This window comes from Phasianus colchicus, chromosome Z (genome assembly GCF_987193195.1).
Source record: "Phasianus colchicus chromosome Z, bPhaCol1.hap1.1, whole genome shotgun sequence".
Taxonomy (NCBI): domain Eukaryota; kingdom Metazoa; phylum Chordata; class Aves; order Galliformes; family Phasianidae; genus Phasianus; species Phasianus colchicus.
In genome coordinates this window covers 22135886-22156852 of record NC_143476.1, presented here as the reverse complement: position 1 = coordinate 22156852, position 20967 = coordinate 22135886, and the positions used below count along the sequence as shown (strand labels likewise).

General features: G+C 45.9%; 1 protein-coding gene across 3 annotated transcripts; it reads left to right on the top strand.

Moving 5' to 3' along the window:
* The first annotated feature begins 371 nt into the window (after positions 1 to 371).
* Positions 372 to 20376, top strand: LOC116234842 (uncharacterized). Of its 3 annotated transcripts, XM_090131752.1 has the most exons (3): positions 372 to 455; positions 1375 to 1570; positions 17712 to 20376. In XM_090131752.1, the coding sequence occupies exon 3, from the start codon at positions 17795 to 17797 to the stop codon at positions 18716 to 18718; it is 924 nt and encodes a 307-aa protein (XP_089987878.1). In that variant the 5' UTR covers positions 372 to 455; positions 1375 to 1570; positions 17712 to 17794; the 3' UTR covers positions 18719 to 20376. The 3 variants fall into 3 exon arrangements, with proteins under 3 accessions (XP_089987878.1, XP_089987877.1, XP_031458522.2); XM_090131751.1 differs by lacking the exon at positions 17712 to 20376 and having other exon boundaries at positions 1375 to 5227; XM_031602662.2 differs by lacking the exons at positions 372 to 455; positions 1375 to 1570 and adding an exon at positions 16011 to 17591.
* The last annotated feature ends 591 nt before the right edge of the window (positions 20377 to 20967 follow it).

Genomic DNA, 20967 nt, shown 5'->3' with positions numbered 1-20967 from the left:
TAAGACTTCCTAAACATAAAAAAATACCATGTTCAGAGAATCACCTGCGATAAAAATAGTGGGAATCTAGGGATTACTCAAGGGGAAGCATCAAACATACTTGTGCTTTTGTACACAAGTAGGGATAAGTCTGTCAGTTAGCTTTTCCTCTGAGATAGTACTGGTATGCCTATGTTTTTAACATTGCTGTGCTTAGATTTGCAACAGAAAATTTGAATAGGTCTGTGTCATGGTTTTGTTTTTTTGATTTTCAATATTCCACATCAAAACATCATGTACTGGAATTAAAGTGTTAATGCTCCAATTCCAGGTACCTATCCCTATACATTACGGAAGTCATGGGATCTGACCCTTCCGGGGGGGGAGGTCTCTGACCCTTCCGGGTGGGGCGGTCTCTTACTGCCTGGCAGTGGGTGCTGGAGGGTGCCTTCCTAGCCGTTCCAAGCGTTTTTCAGGTTTGACTCGGTCTCGGGAACTCTCTCTCTCATATCTTATTTGATTTATTAGTCTCAATTTCAATTAGATTGTATTATATTGTATTATTTTGCATTCCGATATCATAGTTAGTAAAATAAGTTTACCTCCGTAGATTGTTGCCGCTGTTTTTGCTTTCCCCCTTCCCTTCTTCCCATTTTGTGGGGCCAGGCGGGAGGTGGGGAGGGCAGGGGCCTACTGCCCCCTGTCATGGGCATAAACTGATCTAGTTAATTCCGTTACAGATTTTGGTGGAGAATGCGGGTATAGCTGCTTTTTGGCTCTTAGAACGAATCTCACTCTGCTCTTAGAGAGCTTCGTTAGGGAGCATTATCAGTAGTTCAGGTTTTTGTGCTGGAAAACTTGACCTTGAAAGACCAGGCGTACTGCCAGTATTCTGGGATATTTGTAAACTTTGAGCACTGCTTAGTCTGGGTAGTGCCTTTTTTTCTTTCCCCCCCTCCCCCTTGTTAGTTTCAATTAATTAACCCTTTTTGAGCAGAAACCTGCGATGAACCCACTCTTTTTCGTGGGAGCGCTGAGTAAGGGATTAAAAGCTATGGTGTTACTCTCGACCTACTGGCCAATTATCAATGTCGTAATTTCTTGTTGTAGAATTGTGTTCATATATAACCACATAAGGGCACTGTATGGTACCTGTATTGGTACCTATATGCAATGTGGTATGATATGAATTTTGACACTTGCACCCCGGATGGAATGGCTAATTTTACAAGCAACTACATCCCAAATGGAATAGCTAATTTTACAAACCTGTAGAAGTATCAGAAACGCTTGATGAAGATCAGAATAGTCAAAAGAGTCTACTGAAGGAGATGAAGGGGATGATGAAACAAATGTGGATCCAACTAACTAAAGACAATGAACCCTCCTTTTCAGGTGCATCATCAAAAATCTCAGCAAAAGCTTTCCAGCTCCAGGAAGGAATCCTACATCGCGACTTGCCTTGTGGCGTTACTTACGTGACCATGGAGAAGACATGAGGAAGTGGCACGACCAAGCTACTCATGTACTACGAGCACGGGTGAATTACTAAGCAGATCAACCGCCAGCGCAGTTGCTCCGGTTACCACAGGTAATGAATAGAGGGGCCCTGCCCCCAGCCAGGGGAGGGAAAGGGATAATAGAGTTTATTGGACTGTGTGGATCCGACGGCCTGGCACATCAGAACCACTGAAATATAAGGCATTGGTGGATACCGGTGCACAGTGCACTCTGATGCCCTCGACTTATGGAGGGACAGAATCAATCCATATTTCTGGAGTGACTGGGGGCTCTCAAGAATTGACTATGTGGGAGGCCGAGATAAGCCTCACTGGTAGGAACTGGCAAAAGCACCCTATTGTGACTGGTCCAGGGGCTCCATGTATACCTGGTATTGATTACCTCAGAAGGGGGCATTCCAAGGATCCTAAGGGGTATCAATGGGCCTTTGGAAAAGCTGCTGTAGACACAAACGACATTAAGCAGCTGTCTGTTTTGCCTGGCCTGTCAGAAGATCCGTCTGTTTTGGGGTTGCTACAAGTAAAAGAGCAACAGGTACCAATTGCTACAAAAACGGTGCACAGACGGCAGTACCGCACCAACAGGGATTCCTTGCTCCCCATTCATAAGTTGATTTGTCAACTAGAGAGTCAGGGAGTGATCAGCAAAACTCACTCGCCTTTTAACAGCCCCATATGGCCAGTGCGTAAAGCCAGCGGAGAATGGAGGCTGACGGTGGACTACCGTGGCCTGAATGAAGTCACACCCCCACTGAGTGCTGCTGTGCCGGGCATGTTAGAACTCCAGTATGAACTGGAATCAAAAGCAGCCAAATGGTATGCCACCATTGACATTGCTAATGCCTTTTTCTCCATTCCTTTGGCCAAAGAATGTAGGCCACAGTTCGCTTTCACCTGGAGGGGTGTTCAGTATACTTGGAACCGTTTGCCCCCGGGGTGGAAACACAGCCCGACCATTTGCCATGGGTTGATCCAAACTGCATTGGAACAGGGCAGTGCCCCTGAGCACTTGCAGTACATTGATTCTATCGTTGTGTGGGGTGATACAGCAGCAGAAGTATTCACAAAAAGAGAGCGAATAATCCAGATTCTTCTGTGTGCTGGTTTTGCTATTAAGTGGAGCAAAGTGAAAGGACCTGCTCAGGAGATTCAGTTCCTAGGGATAAAGTGGCAAGATGGCCGTCGTCACATCCCGACAGATGTGATCAATAAAATCACTGCTATGTCTCCACCCACTAGTAAGAAAGAGACACAATCTTTTTTGGGTGTAGTGGGCTTTTGGAGAATGCATGTTCCAAACTATACCTTCATTGTAAGCCCCTTTTATCATGTGACACGAATGAAGAATGAGTTTACATGGGGCCCCGAGCAGCAGCAGGCTTTTGAACAGATTAAACAGGAGATAGCCCGTGCCGTGGCCTTAGGGCCAGTACGGACAGGGCAGGATATAAAGAACATCCTCTACACTGCTGCTGGAGAGAAAGGTCCCACTTGGAGTTTGTGGCAAAGAGCCTCAGGAGAGACCCGAGGCCGACCCCTGGGATTCTGGAGTCGGGTCTACAGGGGGTCAGAAGAGGGCTACACTCCAACTGAAAAGGAGATCTTAGCCGCGTATGAGGGGGTTCGGGCTGCTTCTGAAGTGGTCGGTACTGAGACACAGCTCCTTCTGGCACCTAGACTGCCAGTGCTGAACTGGATGTTTAAAGGAAAGGTTCCCCTCACCCATCACGCAACTGATGCCACTTGGAGTAAGTGGATTGCGTTGATTACGCAACGAGCGCGGATGGGGAACCTCAGCCGTCCAGGAATCCTAGAGGTCATCATGGACTGGCCTGAAGGTAAAAAGTTTGGAACATCACCAGCAGAAGAAGTATCACGAGCTAAAGAGGCCCCACCATACAATGAACTACCAGAAAATGAAAGAAAGTATGCCCTGTTCACTGATGGATCGTGTCGTATTGTGGGGAAGCATCGCAGATGGAAATCTGCTGTGTGGAGCCCCACACGACAAGTTGCAGAGGTCACTGAAGGGAAAGGAGAATCAAGCCAATTTGCAGAGGTAAAGGCTGTCCAACTGGCCTTGTATGTTGCTGAATGGGAGAGGTGGCCAATACTTTATCTTTACACTGACTCATGGATGGTGGCAAATGCTCTATGGGGGTGGTTACAGCAGTGGGAGCAAAATAACTGGCAAAGAAGGGGTAAACCTATTTGGGCTGCTGAACTGTGGAAAGATATTGCTGCACGAATAAAGAATATTGTTGTAAAGGTGCGCCATGTAGATGCTCATGTGCCCAAGAGTCGGGCTACTGAAGAACAGCAAAATAACCACCAGGTGGACCGAGCTGCCAAAATTGAGGTGGCTCAGAGAGACCTGGACTGGCAGAACAAGGGTGAATTATTTTTAGCTCAGTGGGCTCATGAGACCTCGGGCCATCAGGGGAGATATGCAACATATAAGTGGGCTAGAGACCGAGGGGTGGACTTAACTGTGGATGCTATTGCACAGGTTATTCATGACTGTGAAACATGTGCCATAATCAAACAAGCCAAGGGGATGAAACCACTCTGGGAGGAAGGGCAATGGCAAAAGTATAAATATGGGGAGGCATGGCAGGTTGATTATATCACCTTGCCACGATCCCGCAGTGGTAAGTGTTATGTGCTTACCATGGTAGAGGCGACCACTGGGTGGCTTGAAACATATGCAGTACCCCATGCTACCGCCCGAAACACCATATTAGGTCTTGAGAAACAAGTCCTTTGGCGACTTGGCACCCCAGAAATAATTGAGTCAGATAATGGGATTCATTTCAAAAATTCTCTTGTAAATACTTGGGCCAAAGATCATGGCATTGAGTGGATTTACCATATTCCCTACCACGCACCAGCCTCTGGTAAAATTGAACGATACAATGGGTTGTTAAAAACAATGCTGAAAGCAATGGGTGGCGGAACATTTAAGCACTGGGAGAAGCATTTGGCAGAAGCCACCTGGTTAGTCAATACCAGAGGATCTATCAATCGTGATGGTCCTACCCAATCCAGCTCCCTACATACCGTAGAGGGAGATGAGGTCCCTGTTGTACATGTAAAGAGCATGTTGGGAAAAGCAGTTTGGGTTCTTCCAGCTTCTGGAAAGGGCAAACCTCTCCGCAGTACTGTTTTTGCCCAGGGACCTGGGTCCACTTGGTGGGTAATGCAGAAAAAAGGGGATGTTCAATGTGTACCACAAGGAAACTTGATGCTGGGGGAGTGCAGACAATAATTCTATGTATAAGTATATAGACGTGTGTGTGTGATGCATTTTTAATCATTTTGTTTGTTTGTATATGTATATATATATATTAAGCATGATGTAGTGATGTAGAATAAGGGGTGGAATGTCATGGTTTTGCTTATTTGATTTTCAATATTCCACATCAAAACATCATGTACTGGAATTAAAGTGTTAATGCTCTAATTCTACGTACCTATCCCTATACATTACGGAAGTCACGGGATCTGACCCTTCCGGGGGGGGCAGTCTCTTACTGCCTGGCAGTGGGTGCTGGAGGGTGCCTTCCTAGCTGTTCCAAGCATTTTTCAGGTTTGACTCGGTCTCGGGAACTCTCTCTCTCATATCTTATTTGATTTATTAATTTCAATTAGATTGTATTATATTGTATTAGTTTGCATTCTGATATCATAGTTAGTAAAATAAGTGTACCTCCGTAGATTGTTGCCGCTGTTTTTGCTTTCCCCCTTCCTTTCTTCCCATTTTGTGGGGCCAGGCGGGGGGTGGGGAGGGCCTACTGCCCCCTGTCATGGGCATAAACTGATTTAGTTAACTCCGTGACAGTCTGCAAAGAGTAGACACATCTACAACAGCAAATTTGGTTACAGTCACACATACATCACAGAATCACAGAATCACAGAATCACTAAGGTTGGAAAAGACCTATAAGATCATCCAGTCCAACCATCCACCTATCACCAATGGTTCTCGCTAAACCATATCCCTCAACACAACATCCAAACGTTCCTTGAACACCTCCAGGGAAGGGGACTCCACCACCTCCCTGGGCACCCCATTCCAGTGCCTAACCACCCTTTCAGAGAAGTAGTATTTCCTTTTACATGTGTGTGTGTATATATATATATATTTATTTTTATTTTTATTTTTTTTCATGAACCAGCATTCCAGTGGAAAAAATGTGATCATTTCTAACAGCTTGAAGACATGCCTCAACAGATGGCACCCAGAGCTGAGCAACCACTTGTCCTTGTCTTTCAGCTTCCCTGTGAAGATGATAATTTGCGTAAGAGAAAGGCATTAGTCATAGCTAACTTACATAAATTGCAACGAGACCACCCCATTCACCCTCCTAGAAAGGAGCAATTTCTGTTAAACTGAAAAACCTGTAAAATTAGTAACCACAGCTGGAAGGCAGGATATCTATCTGGCACTGCTTCTCTCTCATTGCTGATAAACCAAGCAGACCATGGTACATCTGATTTACAACTGAATCTCCTAAGTGTCCATGCACCTAAGAAGCTCCTGGATTTAACAGCAATATGCAGCTTCAAAGGAATAAGAATCCAGACTTGAAGTGTCAGGTAATATCCCATTTCCAGATATTTAACTTCATTTCTAAGGCACACCACACCTGCAAGCTTATGGAATAGTGAAGCGATGAAATAATTGTTTGGAAAGCTCTCATGTGAATTCATCGCAGTGTTCCTTAGCTGTGGAGAATTAGGTCAGGTTACACATCAGGAGTTGCTGTGCCACCAAGGAGCTGATCCTGGATGAGGTTCCAGGTGCTAGTTTTGTGGCTGTGGCCACAGAAACTAAAGGACATTACAGCACAGGCAGAGCTGTACATCACTAGCAGAAACGCTCATCCTTTGTCGGCTGCTCCAGAAATAAATGGCAAATGTCTCAGCACTCTCCTTCCTATGACTGAAATGCCTGCTGGGTCTGTAGCTGACCAAGGCAGGGAGGCAGGTTTAATGGGTGGTTTTCTGTCTGAGCTCCTCGTGATGGAGGAGCATTGAGGTTTCCCCAGCACATAGCCCAGCTCCATCCTGTTATGCAACATTTCTATTTCTGGCCTTGCTTCAAGATCACTTGAAAGTCAAGCAGGAAGCAGATCCTGTGATGGCATCTCCTTTGCCTCTCCACTCTGCCTTGCTCTCCTCTCCAAAAGCTGTTCTGCTTTGCTGACTCCAAATAATAGTGAAAGTATACAAAACGGAGCCTCATTTTGACTAGTAGTGTGATTCCATCTGCAGTGAGATGCCATGAGGATTAGTTCTCTGGAGGGAGCAAGCACAAAGCAGCTGCCCAGAAAAAGAAGGAGGTTAGTAGTGAGATGCCAAAGCAGAATTTAAATGTGTAGGAGTTCAACACCTGTTGCCTTGTAGGATTCCTATGACAGACTTTGTCTTCTATAATAAGAACATAAATACCCTCAAAAACCAAAAACGTGAGCAAATGAAATTACAGTAGCAACCTTTACGTCACTAAGGGTAAATGAAAAAAAATGTCCACAGTGTTACCGTAACTAGATGTTGCTGCACAATGCATAAGGTAGTTCAGTTCCTTGCTCTGCTGCAGACTTGGGCACTTTCTCTAACAGCTGGCTGTTGTTCACTCACTATGCACACATATTTGCACAAGGAAGATAGAGGAACAGAGAAACAATTTCCGTACTGAAAAAGGTACTACTAACAATCAGCTTGCTAAATAAGTTCACTCTACACATTTACAATCCAGAAAGCAGTGCATGTATGTGCTTGTGTGTTTCTGCATGTGTATACCTATATGCACACATGTACATACGCAGCTCAACTAAAAGGTTGTAGCAGCTCCGGATATGACAGTTGATGCTCAGCGGACCTATGAGCACATGCTCCCAAGGTAAAGAAAGTTTCAATGGAAAGATGTTTACTTACCATCTCCAAGTCCTAAACTGCTTTTAGAAAAAAAATAGAGAAGGGCTTAGTAAGAGCTGTTCACCTTGAAACTATCCCTTCCACAGCATCTTCCCTGCTTGAGTATCTCTTTTCACTTCCTTCCATTGGTATATCCCAAAACTCTTCTGAGAAGCACTGTCTGCTGCCCCAGGAAGCACAATTACCACTTACGTACTAGAGGCATGGCAACAGGTTGGTGCTCACACCTTGAGGCTATCCATGCACAGTCAAGGAGAAGTGTGCCAGGTGCATTATGACCCCTACTTCCTATACCCACCTGGACTTTTTTCCAACGTGTTGCTCACTGAGGGCACTTGCACACAATTCACAGTTGCCAACAGAGCTCCACCTGTACTGCACCTGAGGGACAGAGAGGCTGAGTCTGCACAAAGCTCCTTCTGCATCTCACTGAGAAAGGCCTGACAACAAATAGCTTTAAAAGCAGCTCTTTTAGTAAAATAGAGTAAAAACAGGAATAGAACATCACGTAAGTCTTACATTGTTGTTCAGAACCTTGCATTTGTGCATCACTGGGCAGACCCTGATGGATTTTCCCACTTCTCCATTTCTTTCTGATCATTTAAGATAATATATTATTTTCCTAGAAGAAAATACCTCTACTTATGAAGAACTTTTGCAGAAGAACTTCCCACTGTTCTTGTAGATAAAGGCAAGGCCATTGTGAATATCATAACTGCTGGTAGCAAGTGAGAGCTGGCAGAAGGCTCCTCTGTTACAAGGAGCTGGCTGTGTTTATTTGTGTGGATCATCCTCTTCTTGATGTGTAATGATCATCCCACTGCTTCAACTGTTTACAGTTTATATTTCTCAAAAGTGTTATAGATTATATTAGTAAGGTGTTCAGGAACTAGAAAATTTCCTGACAGGTAAGAAATATTACCTCTTTCAAAGCACCTAACTGTGGGACAAAGAAAGTCATTAACTTGCAAATGAGTAAACAAGCTTGGTAGCTACTTGCACCAGACGTAAACGTGCACGAGGCACCTGGTTGGTACGTGTGACCAAGGCGTTGTTGTGTGGGTATAAAAGGTTGTAAGCACATACAATAAAGGTCTTCTTTCTGCACCAGCAATGGAGTCCATGACTCTCCTGCCACACCTAAGCATGTGCAAGCATAGTCTGGCACAGAGCATTGCTGTATGTTCCCATACTCCTTCAAGCCATTCAGGCTCTGAGTACATGGCTTGTTTAAGATCTCTATTCTTCAGACACAGTCTCATCTGCAAGACTCCTTGTACGCTAGCTAACCCTTGAGATCAGCTCTGCAGACTCACCTGACTGTCTTTTGACTCCCAGTCCCTGACTAATGCTGCCACAATTAAATTACAGCATTACACTCATCCTCCTTTCTTTCTTTAAGCCTGCCTGCCCAATATGAAGTGCAGTCAGTGCTCATAAATCTGACAAAATAATTACATTGCCACATCTCTTTTTTGTTAGGGTTATTCTCATTGTTTCTTTCCACAGAAACATAAAACTGTCTCAGCTGTTCTGTTTTATAGCTCCTGATTGCATCTTTCTAATGTTAGATCTGTGCCACATGGGTATTCTTCATCCTTATTCAATCTCCATTGGTGAGACACCTCATCAATAATGGTATTGGTACAGCACCTCATTGCTGGAGAGGAAAAGGATCAAAAGCCTACCAGGAGAAAGATCTTGACACATTGCTGAAAGCAGTGCAGAAGGTAACTGTCAACAAGATTTATTAGTGTCCATTCAATGCCAGGGTCAAGAAAGATGACCCATACTGATGTAACTTGCTACTGGCTACCTCCAGACTTCTTCTGTTACTCCTTCTCCATGAGCTCCAACATGTCATCATTTTGTGGCAATATTCTTTAAAGCACTGTCAGAAAATGGCACTTGGGAGCATCTTTCTAACATCACCTTCTCCATACTTCTTTCTGCAGAAGGAGCTGGGCACCTGAGGAGAAGCTAAACTCCTAGACGAAAAGGCCTCAGTGTTCACAGTTTGGTTTCTTACTGGCCTTGTTCTGTCTTCAAACAGTTGCCTAGGCAAGCATGGACATTAGTAAGCAGGAGTAGAAGCATTACAACCGAAGATCCTCTTCAGACACAAAAGGTTTGTCTTGGCCAAATGAGGATTCTAAAGTAGCTGTAAGTACACTTGACTAAAGCATTTCCATCTCTCCAAGTCATACCACAATTTTCCAAAAAGCTGCTGTTTTCCTGTAAGGCGTTACTATTTATGTTAGGACATGTTATGTTAGCTAGTGGTAATTTCTAGTGCTCATGGTTGAGACGGAAAGCAAGGAGATTCTAAATGCTTCAAGAAGTGGCAAAAGCAAAAAGCAAAATAATAATAATAATAATAATAATAACAGATCCAGTGAGTTGAAGCTGCATCATGGAAGAGCTTTACTAGACATGAAAAGATATTTTTTACTGGCATTAGAAATACCTTTTAATGACAAGGAAATTCAAATCCAACCTGCTTGGGAAAGAAGGATTCTCATCACAGGAGGTGGAAAGAGAACGTTAGAAAAACAAGTGTTAGGAGTACTTTAGAAAGGATCAATTTTGCCTTGAATAGCAATAAGTTAGATTACCTCGTGGTAAATCATATGTACCCTCAGAGACTGCACATCAGCTGTCCCATCTCTGTACCTTGAATTATGACTTTTGACACCATATAGTAGACAACAATGCAGCTGTTAAATTGTTTTACATGCATTCATATAATCTAGTCCTCATATATCATAAAGGCCCAGAAATAAATGGGCTCTACACTTACTTCTGATGTAGTCTGTAATAAAGGAACCGCAGGACCTTTACACACAAGTCATACATACTCTTTTTGAGGAAAGATGTCAACAAATTGTGGCAAGAGTCATGGTGGCCCTACAGCCCAATGCAGATAAGTACACGATACAGAAGGATGCATCACACATGGCACTAGGACAAGAATTAAGAGCTTTTGCTCATGGACACCCTACCTAGTCACGGTGACCGCAGTCATAATTGAATTACTTAAGACATGTTGCTACAGGGAGGAGATTGCCAAGAGGGTGTCTTAACATCAAGACTGTCCTGTGAGAAGGTTCACCCTCTTCAGCCTGATTAGCACAATAGAAAAAAAGCTATAAGATTTTGTATCTCTCTGCAACAGACCCATTCCATAGGGATGGAGAGAGAAGGGAGAGGAGATCTGTGCTGCTCTGGGAAAAACATTCAGCACAGAGTTGCAAATGAGGCAATAAGCACATTTTCTGAGAGTGACATCAGGAACTGAGGCCTGTGACCTGGGGTCCTCCTGTCCATCAGAGACCCCTAGCTGCAAGTGCACCTGACAAGCAGAAGTAAAAAAGCCCAGGGACTATGGCACAGTCTCAAGACAACCCTGTGGCAGGATGTACATAAGCATCTCTCCATGCTTCTAATTTATGGGAATCATATGCCTGGATTCCAGGCTGCGAAGTTAAGTGTCAGACTATGGAAAGCCTCTCTTAGGTGGATTCCAATTGAAATTTAAATTGAAATCTCTACAGGAAGATGCTGTTACAAGAAAAACTTTGGGACATCCTCATATTTTTACTGTGCAATACCTGTTCCTCACCACCATAGCTGGGCAGATGAAGAAACAGAAAAAAAAGATAAAAGGACCCTTACAGAAGAAACTCCGTCAGGACAGGACAAAGGCAAGGCAAGGACCTAAGCCACCAGAAAAATCAGCTCAACTCATTTTATTACAATTCAGGCAGGCTCAAAGTGATTCTTAACAATACGTAATAAGCTGGTTGTCAGCAAACCATACATTCACAAACAGCATCAGCACAGCAATAGGTGAAAGGTGATGCAAGACCCTTACTAAGTGCTCATAAACACCCACTAGATTGCAAACACACTTCAAACTCCTGTTCCCAGCACCTCATACCCACCCACACAATCATGTGGTTATGTCCAGATCCTTCTCAGCCTCCAGGCATGGAATGTATGGATTACAGAATCACAGAATCACTCAGGTTGGAAAAGACCTTAAAGATCATGGAGTCCAACCACAACCTAACCATCCTACCCTAACTCTAACAACCCTCTGCTAAATCATTGCATGACATCCCCACTCCTAGAAAAGTGATTTCTCTGCAACACAAGTGCAGTGTTGGATACAAAGGTGCTTGAACTTTAAGTGCACCCAGACTGCTCCATACATTCTGTACACACTCACCCTGGTGGGGGGAACTGCCTTATGGTCCTTCTACACACCCAAGGCTGGTCCCTATGTGTTGCACTCATTGTGCACCCTGCAAGATGCAGTGCAGCATCTGGTGGTGGGAGACTGCTCTTCCACGCTGTGCTAGAGGAGAGACCTTCAGGGCTGCTTCCTTCACTGCCAAACCTGTTCTGAACAGCTGCCCTCCAAAGCTCCCCCACCATCACATTTTAACAGTTGTTATCTATTTCTTTTGTAGCTAAATCATCCTCCGCTGAAAAAAATGAAACTCTTTATAGTCCCCTGGTTACCATTCAAATCTGGCTGCCGGTCCTTCTTAAGCTGACTTCATCACTATTGCATTTGTTGTGGCATTGCCAGCCTTTGAGCAAGCTCCCACTCAGCACCTACGATTCTGCTCCTGTTACACTCACACCTCTGCCATATCAGCTGTCAGTATCAGGGCCACATTGTCAAGAGGAGCATTTGCTTGCCTCCTCAGATTTTTGTGTGTAAACCACCTACTGCATGGTGGAGTCAGGCTCACCACAGCCACTGCATACTGCTCATGTATTTTTATACTGGGCAAACAGTTAAAAAGTGCCCGAGGCATCTACAGTGCCTTCTGAGCTATCTTATCAAGTCCCTCTTCACTGTGCATGAAGAATAGAAACAGCTTCAATGCTGTATTGGGCCATCTTTCATCACTGAGCTCTGTTTGAGTTTAGATTTGAAAGACCTAATGTTTTGCCTTGTCTTCACGGTGCCCTGACTCCTTCTCCCTGACACTCCAGAGCTACATCTCTGACCTCTGATGTGTTATTTACTGCTGTGGCATCTCCACTCTCATCGCTGTACCCATCTCTTATCATCCCACACTTGTTGTCCTTGACACAGCATCCTCTATCTCCTTTTCTCAAGGTATATGTTGTCATAGCAAACCTGTATTTCTCTGCACTACATTATGTTAAACAGATAAAATCATGCAAAGTTTAAAAAAAAAAAAAAAAAAAGAAAGAAAGAAGAAGATGCACATCAAATCAGCCATAGGCATTTGGTCAGTTAGAGAAAATGCTGTTACAGCTGAATCATGCGAAACAAGTTGCTGGCACATCAAGATAAGTCCAGGCAGCACAATCCTGGTGGGTCCTGATCCTTACAAATTTAGCAAAAGCAAGACTGTATTATAACGCCATACAGTAAAAGAGTGCAATGTAAGACTGGCCAAAATAGCTCTTGATCAAAAGTTCACCTGGCCCAGGGTCTCACGTCAAGCTATGGCCAGAAGTAGATATCTGCAGGACAGCTCAGGAGCATGGCAAGCATGGAGCAATCCTTCCTTAGAATATTCAACCATCTTCCTAAGGCCTGCACCTCAGTGCTGCCAGAAAAGTAAAATAAGTGCTACATGCCCTAAGGCTACTGACAAGGATGCCGCTTTTCCAGTCTCTGTGCAGGAAGAAGAAATTTAAGGGTCAGTCTTGAATGTGGTACTTACATCTTCTCTGGGGGAGAGTAAATGGAAGAGTTCTCATGTCAGGGAGATCACTCCCAAAGGAGTTCGTGGGTGTTCTTCAGCTGTTGCTTTTAAGCCTGTGTAGTGCCAGGGTCTGCATACAGTGCTCTGGCTGAATTCGTCTTATGTACTCTTTAAGGACAGAGTTATCCTAACAGACAGAACAGCTCAACAGAGGAGACAGGCAGAAATATCCAGGGTTTATATTTGCTGCCTATGCATAGCTGTTTGTAGGCAGGATATTGGAGGTAAGATCTGAATTTCAAGCAATGATGTTTTGTCAGACTCACCCCAGCAGCTGAATTTGAGCTGAGGCTAAGAGGCCATTAATCATATACTGTTGCCCTTTGCTTCTTTAAACTGTGCTTTCACCACCACTCCCTATTTTGATTTCCCTACTGAAATAGATGGAGCAAGTGTATAGGTTGTTTCGGCCCCAGGAAGCTGAGGTCATAATCTCCTGTTTGGTTTTTCTTACACAAAGAACATAACTGTAAAAGCTGGAAAACTCACTATCTCAAAATTCATTTTCAGAAGGAATCTCCCTGTGTAACTGCAGTGACAAATGGAGAACGTTTTCTTCTATTTCACACCTTTGTTCTGAGGCAGGAAACAGCATGCTGTGAGAAAAGCAACTTTTAAGTCTTGCAGTAGCAGCCTGATACAGTCCATGAATGAGGTGGTTTGGATCAAAAGGAATTTCACATACCAACCAAACTATCACAAATCACAGCCATAGCAGGATTTTAATGCCCTGGATATAAAAATACAATAAGGTGTGATGGTTGTCATGGTGAATTTCCATCACACTGGGCACTAGCAGTTACTTGAGAATAATGATTCAGAAGTTGAAATGCAATATGTTGTTTCAGAAGGAGGTATTTTTAAAAGCCACTTTTTCCTGTGTTATATAAACTCTTTTTTTTTTTTTTTTTTTTTTTTTCAGATTGTGTCCCCTTATTTATCATGGGAGCTTAAAAAAATAGACTGAGTGTACATGAATACCTTACTTGTAAAGAAGCAAACCCTCTCTTTATAGACCTGCCAACAGATCTCATCTTCCTGAGCTACCAGGAAAGACTTCAGATATCTCTAGTATCCCTTTGGCATGACATAAAATTTTAATGCACAGTTATCTAAAGAACAATAAGTAATAACGGTTCCTTCTGAGAGCAGCATTGAGATTTTTTTAACTTTGAAGAGGAATCTTGAGGACAAACTACAGTTTACCTTCTGAGAGAAGGTGGGCTGGATTCATCTACAGTGATAAGAGATCAGTTGTAACCGTGACAGTTGTACTGTGATTTTGTCATTCATCCAGGCTTGTGTGATGATACATTTCCTTGAAAAATACTCAGAGTTGTTGTTTGCACTCTAGACATTGCATTGAAGACAGATGTACCCATCCATGTTATCAGGATTTGCAGAGTGCGACTTTACTTCTCAACTGGTCCCTGAAAGTGCATTAGAACTGGCATGATGAGCTGCATGCATGGAGATGTCTGCCAAATGCAAATTCTCATAGCCATAATGATAACAGCTGCATGATTCTCTAACATTTGCCAACACGGGCAAGGACACAATCCATCCACAGAGCAGACCATTGCTTTTGCCTTGCTCTGTGGCAGGGTGATGTTATCACGAACACAAATAGAACTTAAGAGTCTCTTACCAGAAATAGAAATTAGAGTCAATATTTCCAGGTGTAGCAAGCTGACACTTTATATCCCCAAAGTGTCTGCATAAACAGGTAACTCTACCGCAGTTCTCCTCTGAGTAGCATGTACTTTTCTGTAGCAAATATGCAGAACCATGCAGACTCTGCACACCCCATAATCTGTCAAAGTTCCTTAGTAAAAGATAATAATAAGGTAATAAGTCAGAAAAGGAGCCTCAACCTCTTCCACCTTCTTGCTCTTCCACCCAATTCTGGTGACCAGTGAAGAAGTGAAAAGAAAAAGGGGCTCCAATTCTGTTACTGAAGTCAGTTTCAATAGCCGTGTCCTTTCCTGGCAGAGATTTATTTGAGGATGTGTTGTTAGCATGTGTGGGAGCATCAGTTTCCCAAAATATCCTAAAAATGAAGCATTTGCTCTTGAGTTGCCTTGGAACTTATCTTGTCAATATGTGTGCATCTGGGATAATTTTTCAGGTAGCATTACACCATCCCACTGCAAAGAGAAAGCTAAGGGAAACACCCTCCCATAAACATGTGTCTCACACCAGCAACAGAATCAGACAGCAGGAAATGAAATCACCCTACAATTTCCATGCTGGCATCCGAGGATGGGGACTAGCCCACAGCCCTGTTTCACCAATGGCTGAGTCATGAGGTGGTGTCAGGATCACAGTTACTCAATGAATGATTTGCCAGGTCTAGCACTTTGCTCTAGGTGGTGTCTGGAGAAGTCAGAGGCAGTGGGGATCAGACTTGTCAGGAAGGTCTCAGTCAGAGATATCCAGACTATCACTGCAGGAAAAAAATGGAATCTTATAATACCTGAATCATCCACATGAAAGAATATGAGAAATTCTATGTGGGACAACTGCCTAAAAACCATACGTAGATCCATCCAGCACTATTGCATCTACTGGTGATGTTTCACAAGATCAAGAAAGCATTCCATGTAAATGTTTTTTGCACAGCCCTCTCTAATTACCCAAAGTACCAGCTCAGAGAAGAAATCTGGGGTTGACTAAATGAGCCCATGACCAATTCCTACTAAACTAAACAGAAGATATCTCTGAAGAAGAAAATTAAGATAAGGTAAAAAATAATGGTTTTGAAACTGAAAAGAAAAAGAAAAAAAAAAAAAAAAAAAAGAGCTTCTTGGATAAATGCACTTGAAAATACCTGGAAAAGTAAGGTAGGCATGGATGCATAGGAAGGAAAGAACTGTTTCTGATGGGTAACCACCTTATCTAGAATAACAGTTCAGAGCAACCTCATCTAGTGTGTGGCAATCCTGTCCATGGCAGGAGGGTTGGAACTGAATGATCTTACAGATGACTTACGAACTAAACCCTTCTATGATTCTATGTTCTATGAATCACGATGAAATAGAAGACAGAGTAGGAAATCATTCTCAGCAGGAGATGGAAACAAGACTTCATAGGATGAAATAACAAGGAAAGTTTTCTTTTAAAACTCAGCTCTTAATTCAGCAGAAAATCAACAATGACCAGCATTCAACGGTTTCTGGTCCTTCAGGCTAATAACTTCCCATGAAGCCAGATGTCTGAAGGACTACTTTGAAGCATAAAGTAGAGCAGAGAGAAGGACATTTCTCTGAACATCAAAACACATCCTCCTATCATAAGCAAAAATATCACTGAATCCCGTCAGTAAATCCATGGAAAGGAGAGTTGTTTACCATGTTATCTCACTATTTTCCTTTTTGTGGTCACCATATCTGACTGACAAAGTAAAGAGAACTGGTGAGCTTGGTTCAAGGTCTTTATCTTGAACAAAATCAGATGAGAGCCAGGAATGAAAACTGTGTATGAGGCAATACATTACAATTATGATCTCAAAAGGAAAGGGTTACGTCCTTCTTCCTCCTATTCCTACTGTCAGAACTGTGTCCTCTGTTGTACCAGCAAAAAGCATACTTCAGGCATATGGAGAACTGAAATAAGGATGGTGTCTGGGTTTGTGTCTGGAACAACCTCCTTAGGTTAATGTGTTTGTGAAACTACAGCCTACATCTCACAGCTGTATGTAAAACAAGGAAGTGTGTAAGATAATGCAGAAAGACAGGAAAAAATAAACACCAGTAGAATTAAAGTCTCAGTTAGAAGTGGATTGAAAAAAGCAATCAATTCACTCTGACAAATTCAGGTGCTAATTTCAGAACAAGCCAATTAGTTAACCTGTCCTGTTGCCTCAGAGGAAGACATGGGTTTTGCTGAAGCCACCCCAGTGCTGTATGGATCTGGAGATTCATACAGCTGGGGTGACGTGGGAAGACCCGGTCAAAGCCTCAGACACTGCTGCAAAGTGCCGACAGCGAACAGACACAATATAGGGAACGGAACAGACAGAGGCACTGCGGAAAACCCGGATGCCACTGCTGGGATTGGAGTTCTGCAGATGACGCTCGCCCGTTGTGACGTCACTGGCACCACTCCCCTACGTGAGGGATAGTGACATACGCAGCAGGGGATTGTGACCTCTTGGCCCTGGCTGCCTGTAGCCGGGCACAGAGTCTCTCACTCTGGCTTGTGCCCGCACTCCAGCCGAGCGTGTCCGTGAGGTTTGGAGCGAGGAGCAAGGATAGCCTTGGTGCTGGTCTCGTGCTCTGGGAGCTGCCGACAGCCGCTCTCAGTGCTCGTCCCCAGAGCCACTAGAGCTTCTTCCCCGCCCTGCCTGGCTCAGGCAGCCGGGGCACCCAGGAGCCCACAGCAGCAAAGGGAACCGGTAAGGGGACGCCTCACCGGGGGCGGCCCAGCTGGGAGGGTTTCCTTCCTGAGGGACCCAGGCACTTGTTCCTCCACTGGCGGGCTCAGCAAGTGACCGTGGCCTCTCTTCTTTTCCTAGCGTGACCCCTACTGCTGCAGCAGCGGGGTGAGGAGCAGCCCCTCATCCCCTTCGCACTCCTGTCCACCCAGCAGCTGGACAGCATGGCCACCGAGCTGGACCGTCGCTGCCCCATTTGCCTGGACACCATGGATGACGCCAGCTACGTGATGCCGTGCCTGCACCAGTTTTGCTTTGGCTGCATCCAGCGGTGGGCTGAGAGCAGGCCCACGTGCCCCCTCTGCAAACGCAGGGTGGAGTCCATCCTGCACTCGGTGCGTGCCGACGACAGCTTTCAAGAGGTTGTCGTCGGACAGCAGGAGAGGGCCAGGACAGCTCCGCACCACACAACAACAGCAGAAGAGCAGCCAGCGGCGGTGCCCGCCTGGGCGTCCATTTCCCGCCAGCCTCCAGCTGTGCTCCGGCCCCTGCTGCCCTGGCTGCACCAGGAGCTGGGGCAGCTCTTTGGGGCTGACCACAGGGCAGCCGCTGCAGCACAGCGCCGCGTCATCTCTGGCCTGTGCTTCTTAGGTCTGGATGAGGGAGCGCTGACTTTGTGGCTGCTCTGCTCCCTGCGAAGCCAGACCACCAGCTTTGTGCAACGGCTCGTCGTGCAAGCTGCATATGTGTGCAATGGGCTGGTGCCACCCACTGGCCCGGAGGCCTCCCACGCTGCCACGGGACAGGAGGGCAGCCCCGCAGCTGCCCGTGGTGCAGCTGCCTCCCAGGCACAGACACCTGTCTCCGGTCCACGGCCCTCCAGCAGCACCGGCGAAGACAACGTTCCTGTGCCCTCAACCGCTGCCCTCAGTGAGGGGCCCAGCCAGCCTCCATCCCTCCCGGCTCCATTGCGGACTAGCCAACAAGCAGCCCAGGAGGAGCCAGGGGAGGCAGTGCCGGGTCCCTCCAGCACCAACAGGGCCAGGGAGCGCTCACGCAGGGCGCCTCAGCGAGCCCCGAAGAGGAGGGCCCACGACTCTGGGGCCTCTGCACCTCCTGCCAAGAGGCCACCCCGCCGGCAGCGCTAGGACACCGCCCCAGCAGCTGGCGAGAACAGGGCCGGGCCTGCAGCTGGGGCACAACCAGCTGTCAGACCACAGAATCACAGAATGGTCTGGGTTGGAAGGGACCTCAAAGATCGGCAATCTCCAACCCCCCCGCCACAGGCAGGGCCACCAACCTCCACACGGAACACCAGACCAGGCTGCCCGAGGCCCCATCCAACCTGGCCTTGCACACCTCCAGGGACGGGGCATCCACAACTTCTCTGGGCAGCCTCACCACTCTCCCTGTAAAGAACTTCCCCCCGACATCCCACCTAAATCTTCCCTCCTTCAACTTCAAACCATCTCCCCTTGTCCTGCTGTTATCTACCCTTTCAAAGAGCTGACTCTGCAATAAAATTTCAGAAAAATCTCTGTTTTGCTACCAGTGCCTTTGTCAGCGCTGTGCACGGGGGAGGTCTGACCTCTGCTGGGCCTGGAGGCCTCCCACGCTGCTGTTACCGTTTCTTTAGAATCGGTGGGCCACAGAATCACACAGAATCACAGAATCGTAGGGGTTGGAAGGGACCTCCAGAGATCATTGAGTCCAACCCCCCTGCCAAAGCAGGTTCCCTACACCACGTCACACAAGTAGGTGTCCAGGCAGGTCTTGAATATCTCCAGAGAAGGAGACTCCACAGCCTCCCTGGGCAGCCTGTTCCACTGCTCCGTCACCCTCTCCGTCAAGAAGTTCTTGCGCACATTTGTGAGGAACTTCCTATGCTTCAGTTTCTGGCCGTTTCCCCTTGTCCTGTCTCCACACATTGCTGAAAAGAGTCTGGCCTCGCCACTCTGCCCCTCACACCTTAGATGTTTGTAGACCTGGATCAGGTCCCCTCTCAGTCTTCTTTTCTCAAGGCTAAACAGACCCAGTTCACGTAGCCTTTCTTCACAGGGGAGATACTCCAGGCCCCTCGCTATCTTTGTGGTCCCCCGCTGGACTCTTTCCAAGAGATCCCTCTCTTTTTTGTACTGGGGAGCCCAGAACTGGACACAGTCCTCCAGATGAGGCCTTACCAGGGCAGAGTAGAGGGGGAGAATCACCTCCCTCTACCTGCTGGCCACGCTCTTTTTAATGCACACCAGAATGCCATTGGCCATTGGCCAAGGGTCCATCCCTTCCGGTCACATAGGGAGCAGAACTGCCAGCAATTTGCCTGCGCTCCCTGGGCCAGCCTCACCCCTTCTCCAGGTGCTCAATCACCAGTGCAAGCCATGACCTAACAGTTCCCCTGCATGAGGATGCCTAGTCTCCACCTAGATCCGACTGGTTGGTTACTGTGCTGGAATCGCGCCCCTATTTTGAGGATGTTGCTTTTGTGATAGAGGTCTTGTGGTCAGAAGGGACATTTAGCACAGAGAAGCAATACACCTGGAAGCAACTATGAGCAAGTACCTTGACTAGGCAAAATGGCAGATATGCAAGGGCACTGCTCTTATGAAGCACTACGCCTGCAAGTCACAACTAGAATGATAACTGCGATCAAGAATGGCAAATTACTGGCTCTAACACATCGCTGTCCCAGGGCAGGAGGGCAGCCCCACAGCTGCCCCTGGCCCAGCTGCCGCCCCAGCGGAAACTCCTGCCTCTGGCCCAGAGCCCTCCTGCAGTATGGAACAGCGTCCATGAGGTCCCACCTGCAGCTTTCTCCCACTTTTTCAAGGGAGAACTTGACAAGCGTGGCTCCTTGCCTTCCAGTCTTGCAGGACCTCTTTCCCTTTGTGACTCAACAGCCACGGGGCCTGGCCATACATACTTGCTGAGGCGAGGGCCTCTCAATTGGCTTCACAGAATCATGCGAAATTAAGGCTGGAGAAGAACTCAAAGCTAACCAAACCCAACTCTCAGCTCATCCTCACCGCGCCCACTGAACCTCGTCTCTAAGCACCACATCTACGTGCTGCTCGATCTCCTTCAGGGACAGTGATTCCATCACTTCCCCGCGCAGCCTGTTCTAGCGCCTCAGCACTCTTTCAGATAAGAAATTCTTCCCCTATGCACTTCTTCATAATTTTCTCGGTCCTCTGCTATCAGCGATGGTGGAAGGTCTGCAAATCCTGATGCAGTACATCCAACTGAAACATTAACAAAGAATGTAGTACTCCTTTTGTGGAATAATTTCCTGCTGACTTCCTTACAATAAAACCATCAAATAGCTGCCTTTTCTTTCTTTGAGTTGTAGATTTGTAGAATCATTAAAGGGCCACTTCCTCTGGAAGAGTTAAAAAAATGT

Coding starts and splice junctions, on each gene's coding strand:
- LOC116234842 (XM_090131751.1), top strand. CDS start 1,714: ATGCCCTCGACTTATGGAGGGACAGAATCAATCCATATTTCTGGAGTG.